The sequence below is a fragment of the Gadus morhua genome, chromosome 16 (assembly GCF_902167405.1).
Source record: "Gadus morhua chromosome 16, gadMor3.0, whole genome shotgun sequence".
NCBI classification, from domain to species: domain Eukaryota; kingdom Metazoa; phylum Chordata; class Actinopteri; order Gadiformes; family Gadidae; genus Gadus; species Gadus morhua.
In genome coordinates this window covers 17,946,504-17,956,958 of record NC_044063.1, presented here as the reverse complement: position 1 = coordinate 17,956,958, position 10,455 = coordinate 17,946,504, and the positions used below count along the sequence as shown (strand labels likewise).

The 10,455-nt window shown below is 44.3% G+C and overlaps 1 protein-coding gene across 1 annotated transcript; it reads left to right on the top strand.

Annotated features, from left to right (window-relative positions):
• The first annotated feature begins 2,390 nt into the window (after nt 1–2,390).
• ankk1 (ankyrin repeat and kinase domain containing 1) lies at nt 2,391–8,988 on the top strand. The gene is made up of 9 exons (XM_030337346.1): nt 2,391–2,849; nt 3,178–3,460; nt 3,775–3,926; nt 4,382–4,431; nt 4,728–4,883; nt 5,778–5,887; nt 6,079–6,112; nt 7,330–7,558; nt 7,768–8,988. The coding sequence occupies exons 1-9, from the start codon at nt 2,665–2,667 to the stop codon at nt 8,849–8,851; spliced, it is 2,283 nt and encodes a 760-aa protein (XP_030193206.1). The 5' UTR covers nt 2,391–2,664; the 3' UTR covers nt 8,852–8,988.
• The last annotated feature ends 1,467 nt before the right edge of the window (nt 8,989–10,455 follow it).

The following is a 10,455-nucleotide window of genomic DNA, read 5'->3' as shown; positions in this document are numbered from 1 at the left end:
CGTGTTTTGCTGTCAGCCAAGGTGTTTTTCATCTACTGGCTGCATCGATTCACCATCACTGAGTACCACTCAGTCACACCTCTGGCATTCCAATCAGCACCACCCTGTACACGTGTGGAGGGAATGGAGACAAGCAGTATCACTTAGATTCTCCTTCACTGAAACATGGGTGAAACATGTGCACTCTGATCGTCAGACCGTCTTCATTACGACACATCGGATGCTGAGTTGTTAGAATTAATCAATGCTGTTTTAGAGGTGAGTGTGTTATACTACATAAAGTACATGTCGTGTCTGCGTGTGTGTGTGTGTGTGTGTATGTGTGTGTGGTTGTAGGAATCAAAAATGTCCCATTGCGGATGGATAGATTTAATTACTATTGCAGAGGTGATGTCGAGAAGTGTGAAGATACCTTAGTGAGGTGAGGATAACAAAAAGTGCTCCTATGCTGGGGTAGAACTTTGTGAAGGATCGGGGAGATATTGTCGATGATTCGGAACAGTGCTAACCCTCCAGCTCCCAGTACTGCCCCCCCAGCCTTCCTGAGCATGTTATTCAGTTTGCATCTATTGTCCTCATTATCAGACTCCCAGCACACAAAGGCCTAGAAAGTGGCACTAGCCACCACCAACTTATTTAACTTCTGTATTATAAAGTGTTGCAGACCTATAGACTGTTTGCAGTCGATAAATGACCAAGTGTCCTCAGAAAGTAAAGTCTGCTCTGACCCTTTTTGGTACACCGCCTCTGAGTTCTGTGCAGGTGTCCTCCAGGTATTGGTATTCCTGGACAAACCTCACACCCGGCCCCTTGATGGAAACAGGAGTCCTCCAAACAGCATTGTGCCTCCTATTTTAGACGTTAATTTTCGCTTACTTTAATCTTAGCAACCACACTGAAGATGAGGAAGATCCAAGATGTTAAGAGAAGGAAACAAAGAGCGAATCATGGTATTTTTTTTTTCTTTGGATTTGTGATTTGAATTCTCGCTCTGGGTTTGACATGTTCTTGTTGATGAGATTTGTTGAGATGGTCCTTTATATTTGAACTATCTTCCCTCTGGCCTGTGAAACATCCCTAATGCGGCTGGACCAGAGGCAGCGCGGGGGCTGAGCCCCCTCTAAGTCCCCCTCTCCCTATACCCCCAATCATGTTGTGATGAAGAATATTTATCGAAAAATACAGGTTTTTTAATAATAATGTGGCAAGCAGCATGGGAATGACCGGACGTGAGCCCAGATCATAGGAGTTCTCAAATCTCGTGCCCCATACACCACATGTAGGCGTCGGGTTGCCCATCCGGGTGTACTGGCTAAGTCTCACCCTGCTCTTGCACCAACAAGCTTCAAGAGCACAATATTGCCCACTAATCATCCCACTGTTTCAAATTATTATTATTATTATTATTATTATTATTATTATTATTATTATTAATAAGTCAGTTTAAAATCTAACTATTTTTCAATTATAATTTGCCTGGTTAAAGATCGGTTGAATAAAATAAATGAACACAAATAAAATACATTTGATGTCGTGGTACCACAATGATCAAACCAAAGCAACCATTTGCTCCTCTGACATTTTCTTCTCCAGGTTCTGACCCTTGCGGACAGGCCATTTATCTTTCTTAGGTACCTGCAGACTTCACCACTTCTAAAAAGTTTATCTTCCAGACAGGCAAAGGTTATACCCTTGGTAGGTCAAATCTCCTTTGTTTTTCATGTTTTACTGTATGCTCTTTAAGACAAAAATACACACTTACATCAATCCTTTAACACTTAATGACTTGCAAAAAAGCTACAGCTTTCATATATAAGCCTTGTCAAGACGGAGCTGTCTTATTCACACACACACACACACACACACACACACACACACACACACACACACACACACACACACACACACACACACACACACACACACACACACAACCTTTACATTATGCAGGCATATTATTCACACACAACATACGCAAACAAACACGTTTCCACTTCACACCACAATCACAACCACCTCTTTTTTTTTTATCTTTTCACTACTAGGGCCTACTCATTCAGGTAGCATCAATGGGGCAAAGGAAAACGAGTTAAAGAAATCAATTAAAACAGACGCTTCTTACTCGCTTGTGTGCCTGCGCTACAGAACAAGCTCTTTCAGGTGATTGATAATCTGTTGACACCAAAGTGACAACGTTTATTGCCACTCCTCTATCTGTAACTCAGTAGGTTATAAATAAGAATTTGATAGAGAAAGGTAGGATGAAGCAATAGCTGACATGCGGAAGATCCAGTTTCCCTTTTAAAGTAGAAAGCTTTGCCAGAAATCTTCAGGCAGTCAGATAGAAACCGGTCCTGTGACATTACAGGACAAGCAACTTCCCAGTTGGCACTCATAAATTCAGTTGTGACATCCAAGTCCGAGCAAGCTCTCCCCTGATTTAAAGCGCTGTTGTAAAGCCATTGACATTGAAATGCATGGAGCTCTTACAGTTTGTGTTACCATGCCGTCCCCTGGGCACTTCTACGTGGCTGACGCAGCGCAGCGAGTACCAGTGCAGCTCGTAATCTCTATCGGGCCCGGAGCATAATCCTTGTTTGTGTGTGTGATTAGCGAGTAAATCTGTGTAGCATTAGGTTGTGTTGGTGAGGATCAATTGTCCGTATGGATTGTCTCGACGGAGCTCCTGGAAAGTTGAGGAACTTCAAGAAGAGTGACTTTGGGCCCGACTGGATAAAAGTGGCTGAGCGCAGGTTCAGCAAAGTGTACCGAGTCAGGCTGAATGTCTGGAGGGAGCAATGTGCCCTGAAATGCTTAGATACCAGCGTGTCGGCAAACAAATTCTACAGGTGAGGCTTGATTTTCATTCTGCTTTGATTTCTCCTTTGATTCTTTTGTATTTTACTGCTTATCATCTCTTCAAAAAATATAAGATAAATAGTAGTTTGGTCTGGTACCTTTCTCTGAATCACAACAGAGACATATCGGCCTAATCTTAAGCGTCTTAGAGTACCATATTAAGCGCTATATAAATTTCATTTATTATTATTATTATTATTATTATTATTATTATTAATCTAACAATCCACCTCATGCGATGTATCGAAGGCCATAACGACCCTACAACCGTCTTCACTCGCCTCTTCTCCCCCCCCTCCCTCCTTCAACCCCCTACAGAAGAATGACAGAGGAGGCCTCAGAGATAGCAAAAGTGAAAATCAAATATATCGTTTCCATCTATGGGCTGTGCAGCGATCCTGCTGCGGTGGTGATGGAGTACATGAGTAATGGCTCCCTGGACCATCTCCTGGACAGTCACACCGTCATGTGGCCCAAGAAGTTCCAGATGATTCACGAGGTCACCATGGGCATGAATTTCCTCCACAGCATGACTCCCCCCATGCTTCATCTCAACCTCAAGACGTCCAACCTACTGCTCGACGAGCACCTCCACATCAAAGTGAGAACCAAATTGTGTTTCTGTAAACAAGTGAAACAGCCTAGCGTAATAAGGCACAGCAGTGTGGACATATATATATATATATATATATATATATATATATATATAATGAGCCTAGCGAAATGCCTGGGAGATGCTAGAGCGTGTTTGCGGGCTCATTAAATATACTTGTCTGGGCTCGCAAGGCGTTAATTAGGGGGAGAATAAAAAATCATTGAAGGTAGGGTAGGTGCCACCTTGAGTTTGTGTAAGATTCCCGACGCAGACAATCGGCTCTGATTAATTTTTTGATGGCTTTTTTTTGCAATCAAAAGATTTCAGATTCCGGGTTAATAAAGTGGGAAGAGGGCTTGGACAAGGGGATTTTCCTGGATTACCTGACGTCAAGAGGGAACATCAGTTACATTCCTCCTGAGATGTTCAACATGTCTCCCCAACCCCCTGGAGCTGCTTTTGACGTGTATAGGTATGCCATATGTATTTCTTTTTTTTCAGAACCTCTTCTATTCACTTTATTCCTATAATAGGAATAAAGTGAAGTAAAGAGGGTAGAAGAGAGAAAATGTGAAATAGGAATCCTATTTCACATTTTCTCCACTTTCTTAAACACTGAAGCAATCATTTATTTCTGATTGAAGATTCTTCACTGGAATTGCATAAGGTGGAAGTGGCTAAGAACAACAACCAACAAGTATGCAAAGCAGTCTCAGGGTTACATCTCCGTAATCAATGTTTGAAAACGTCCTATTGTGAGCTTATTTACGTCTTTAAACCTATCTATAAACTCTACCAATATCTCACCAGGTGTGAATATGTCGTTTTCCAGCATTGCTACTTAGGATATGAAAAGTAAACATGAAAACTTTGACTAATTGGGACCACTTTTTTTAAAACTGACTGGAAAGTGCTCTCTCCCTGTAGTTTCGCAATTGTCATCTGGGAGATTCTGACACAGCAAAGACCGTACCCAGGTAGATAACTCTCCTAACAAACAAATCATACATCTTTTTCCAACACATTTAACTACAGTCATTTATGTATACGTGTGTGTGTGTGTGTGTGTGTGTGTTGTGTGTGTGTTGTGTGTTGTGTGTTGTGTGTGTGTGTGTGTGTGTGTGTGCACGTATTTATATGTGTGTGTGTGTGTGTGTGAGTGTGTGCGCGTGTGCGTGTGTGTGTACGTATTTGTGTGTGTGTGTGTGTGTGTGTGTGTGTGTGTGTGTGTGTGTGTGTGTGTGTGTGTGTGTGTGTGTGTGTGTGTGTGCAGGGCGCAGTGTGACCACGCTACTGGTGCAGGTATCAGGGGGTAAGCGGCCCTCTGTAGACATGGTGCCTGACGACAAGCCCCCTGAGTGTGGCCAGATGATTGACATCATGGAGCAATGCTGGGACCAGGACTTTCACACGAGGCCATCGTTTGCAGGTACACTCTAGGCCTCTCAGCTCCTTCGCCTCCCCCAGACAAAACACACCAGGCACTATGAGTGACAGGCTAATGGATGTCAAAATTGAAAGTTAAAGTTCAAATAGTGACTATGTTCTGGGTATCTCTTTGTCTGTATCTATGTATAGATAGACCTTTCACAAAGGAACTATGTATGATGAAATCTTGAGGATAAAATATGGTCACTAGAGCTGTGTTGAAAAAAATCGATTTTCCGATTTTTAATCGATTCGCATATTAATGACCGATTATCGATTTGTACGTCCAAATATCGATTTTTTTTAATTACATTTTTTTTTTTTTTTGTTTGTTTCATCGGATGGAATCTGAGAAAATCGGAAAAAATCGATTCTGAAACTTAAAAATCGGAATCGAATCGATTCTTGAAATTTGAATCGAAACCCAGGTCTACCTGTCACTACTATTGCTCACCATCATGGATACAGTTGCTCTTACAGTTGCGGACAAAAGAGATATATTGTCCATGCATATATGCACAACTGTTTCATAAAAAGTTGTGTAAGCCTGTTTGGCCTACTTGCCCTTTTTCGTTGTGAAATTATGCAGCGAGAACGCAGTCAACTTGGTGAGTGCAGATCCCAATTCTAGGAAACAAGAAATGTATGAATGAAGATTGATATCACTGAATATGAATACATGTAAAGGTTCCTTATACCCACTAACACCTCTGAATCCTACATCTTCAAAACCACTTGTGATGCACAAAAGGTCATTCACATCGGAATTACAGATGAATAAAATACATTATGTATCTGTGTGGGAGGGCACTACGTTGAGCTTGTAAAACAGGAAGGAACATTGAGACTAGCACATGCTCTGCTGCACAACATTTCTTGGCGTTGTGTCTTGCAGATATCGTGAGTAAAACAGAGGTGCTCAGCGAAGTCCTGAAGATTCCAGGCATCAACAGTTCTGTCAAGCAGAGACCAGAATACCTTCAGCTGACCAGTCCACCGCAGAAGGTCTGTGTCATCTGTCTGACTGCCTGTATATATATATCCCATCATTCCATATACATCTTACAAATTAACAAAGTCCATATGAGCAATATTCGACTAAAACTAAATTTCTGTTAGAGATTAAACAATTTTCTTGAATGATAAATGATGTATCATTAAATTATGTATATATTATTTTTGGTACTCTAATGTAGATTGCGCATCAGGACATGGCTGACCTTCCTCCAGGTAAGACTATGAGTGTACTGCGGGCTGTTATTTTTTTCTTTGTAGGCTGCAGAGCTGACAGTTAAGTTAAAAAAAACAAGAGTTTGAATAACTTCCACCCCTAAAAGCCGAATCAACAAATAACAAAAAATATAAATATATACAATTATTTGAATTTATTAAATTTGATTTAGAACCAAGAAACTGAAACTCAAAGTCATCTTTTCTGCTGTTACGACCCCAAATAGTAACCAGGGCGATCAGGGGCGTAACAAAGAATATTTAAGTTTCCGGGGAACAAGGAGGAGACACAGACAGAGGTAACGGTAAGCAAAAAGGTTTATTGACGTGCCAAAGAACTAAACCACTTTTCCAAAAGAGGAAAGCACGAAAAAAAAAAACTTAACTACAAACCAACCAAATACTCTACTACTCAGAACCAATAGCTCACTACCCGATCCACAAGATCACACCAACAACGGCACACCGTCACTAGTTCCAACACACAACAATCGTCGACCGCTTGCTGGCAAAAAAAAAGGGCTGTGCGCCTATCTGCTCCCAGCTTATATAGCCATCAGGTGAGCTCAGGTGTACTCAATTTCCTGATTGCTAGGGTTGGAATCAGAAAGGGGGGGAAAGGGCATCAGTCTGGGGCCCCGTTTACACAAAGGGAAAATGCAGATGTTTCCACGTGGTTTGGCCTCTCATTTACACGAAAACACAGTTTTTATCACAGAAAACGATCATTTCTAAAAACTCCGGCCAAGGTGGAGATTTCTGAAAAGGCTGGTTATGTGTTGTCGTGTCAACGGGGAGAAACAGGGTTTTAGGTTCTGAAGCGTTACATTATGCGCCAGGAAATGCTTAATGTCATATGAGCGCCCTATGTTTACAGTTTGTTTGTTACAGTAAGACGCTTGTGTTATTCGTTGTTGTTGATTCTGAGGATTCTGATTGGCTTTCATGGCTTTATCCTTCTCCCTACACTGCCGCCCATAGGTTTGGCATAGTTATAATGGCGCTCAACGGCGTATTTATGCGTTTTGATGTAAACAACAACTTTTTTGATGTTGTGTGCACAATGTTATTTTTGAAAACGGAGGGGGGGAAATATTTGTTTCTATAAATACCCTGCTACGTATAAACATGGCCTGGGAGAGAACACAGTGAAACACAAACACAACACACTACGTCCGTAACATCTGCAAACAATCAATGTTCTTCTTATTTTATAGGTTCTACCGCCATGCTGTCGCTCCTGAGAAAGAAGGATTTTAAAAGTTTCCGTCAGTCTGTGCAGAAGGAGCACACCTCAACGTTGTTCTCAGAGAACAACACTCTGCTTCACCACACCGTCGCTACCGGGGATGCAGAGAGTGTCCGGCATCTCCTTCATCTTGGTGCCGAGGTCAACTGCCAAAGCGCCAGGGGTTACACACCTCTCATCGTCGCCGTCCTACACAGGTCTCAGAAAGAAAACTGAATAACAACAGATCCTTTTCTGTTAACTAGTCATTTTACATTACCACCATTCACACCATTCAGTCATCCATTCAATAATTAAACCACTCATCCACCCATCAACCCATCAACCCATTCAATATTTTCACAAGCGTGTAAAATGCAGTCGCGTGGTAGACTTATCAGCATGACTAAACAATGTCTCCTCCCAGGATGCATGAGATCACGTCCCTGCTGCTGGAGCATGGGGCGTCGGCGACCAACTTAGACCAGGACCAGTGGACGCCGCTTCACTTCGCCTGTCAGAACGGCGACGACAGGACCGCGCGGCTTCTGTTGGACCACGCAGCGGAGGCGGACGCGCCGGACACCATGGGCTGGATCGCCCTCCACCTGGCCTGCCAGAACGGCCACGAGGCGGTGGTGCGGCTGCTCCTGTCTCGGCAGCCGCCGCCACCGCCGCCGTCGACGACGGAGGAGGGGGGGACGGTGGCGGCGGAGGCGCTCAGTCGAGCCGAGCTGAAACATGGGAGAGTGCCTCTTCACCTGGCCTGCTACTACGGACACCTGGGCATCGCCAAGCTGCTTCTCTGCAAGGGGGCCGACCCCAACACTGCCGACCGCTCCCGGGCCACCCCCCTGCACCTGGCGGCCGAGGGGGGCTTTAACCGGGTGGTGAGGCACCTGGTGAAGAGCGGGGCGCTCATCGACAGCGTGGACGGCAGTGGCTGCACGCCGCTGCACGTGGCCGCCCGCAAGGCCCACAGGGGCATCTGTAGGACACTGCTGTCCGGCGGGGGCCACCCCGACCCCCGGAACGAGCAGGGCTGGACCCCTATGCATTTGGCCGCGTCCAAAGGCCACAGGACCACTGTGCTCGAGCTGGAGAGTCAGGGCTGCAGTGTGAACGCCAAGGGGGAGAACGAATGGACGCCGCTGCACCTAGCGTGCAAACATGGCTATGGAGACATGGTGGCCGATCTCTTGGCTGCCAAGGCAGAGCCCAACGTGGTGGAGAACATAGCAGGCAGGATGCCGCTACATCTGGCCTGCATCAGTTGCAGTTTCACCAGCGTGCTGGAGCTTATCTTACACCAGGCGGAGGTCAACGCGGTAAACAAGTACAATGACACACCGCTACACCTGGCGGCAAATCACGGCTGCGCTGCCATCGTGAAGGCCTTGCTACTCAATGGGGCTGACCGGACTCTGCTGGATTCCTCTGGTTCCACAGCACTAGATCTGGCCCGGAAGGGGCAACGGGAGGAAATAGTTCAGCTATTGGTAAAGACATAATCCAGACTGCCAAAGTACAGTGCTAGCAACTCAGCCCTAAATAGGTTGGTAACATACCGGGGCGAAGCGTCCACGCAGTATGTATAGGAAAATGTGTAACGTTTTATTTCAATAAAAAATGTATCAACTTGTAAAAAGAAAGGATTTAGTGATTGCATCACCAAAGCCGAGCAGGCATTCCAACCGAGGAGCACAACTGGCTGATAGGGAGAACTCCCCTCTTCACCTGGATAAATGAAAGAAGAAACTCTGCCAACCCTTTCGCTTTATCTCTAACCGTAAGTCCCATATTCACCATGCTTGATTCATATCGATAAAATCTTTACGTGTAAAGCCAGACGAGACGACTCTGTTTCCAACAACGTCAGCTCGTCAAAAGCTAGATCCGGTGAGTGGTGAATTAGAGGAGATAGGAAGACGGTATTGATTGTCAGCCAGGGTCCATTTATTCCCTCTACATTACAAAATAAACATGTGGCATAAGTTGAAATGATAAATGGATGGCCGTCCATGCTCGCGTAATGAGTTATTGAAGCAGGATTTACAAAACAGGGCACCTCTCAGACTATGAACAGGGTGTCTGAGTGTGTGTAGCCAGGGAACCAGCCGGGAGGAGAGGCCATTAGCTCGGAAAGCCCGGCTTTAGCAACACTGCATTGCCACTGTGACACATTGTAGTTGTATTTATCTGCTCATCTCCATTGTAATATCGTCTATAGAGTAATGATTCTGATGCTAACCATGCATATAATGACATTTCCTTAAGATATGTGTCTCCCCTGGCAACAAGACAGAGGGTCGTGCTTGATGTACGTGACGAACGGTGCTTCCTCTCTGTGAGACGTGACAGTGATATGTGCAGAGATCGAGATCTGGTGTTCCGGAAGGTGTTTTACAAATATTTGTGGTATGCTCGCGGCTTCCCTGAGATGCTCAACCTGTCGGACTGTGTTTCATTTTGCTGTCAGTGAGACCTGTGTATGACGGGAAACTTCAGGTCATCAGGTGTACAGTTCTCCTCAACCTGAATATATGATTGACAGCAGTGATAACATGCAAATCAGAATGGTTTATTTGGTACTCGTAATGTGAATTATTATTTATATTTTTTATTGTTGTTATTATTGAAACATCCCATGTGATAAACTCTCGTGTCCCTGTGTTCCCTTGTGAGTTGGTCCCAAATCTCCCGAAGGCATCTAATGGTGAGTGCATAAATCAATGGTGCAGCCTGACCTTTTTACACCAACCGCGCCACGATGGATACCTCCTATTAGCCCTTAATTGGGTTTGCAAATGCCTAACTTAATTTCACTTTGGATGCAGGAAACATGCAGGAGGAAGGTGATGTCATTTATGAAGCTGTGGAAACAATCATAAAGTTGAGCGGAATTCAGTGCCCGTTGAATCATTACTGGGTGAGCTCACTGGTTAAGCGAGTTTAACCGAATTTGAACTTTGCGCAAATAAGATGTGACATGTGGAAGCTAAGCATTTAATTAATTATTTATTGGAAAAACAAATGTTAATGGGGGTTACCCGTAGGAGGCATCCACCGGCATCATGTAACATTAAAACATCCCAATTCATTTCAGAAACCATGT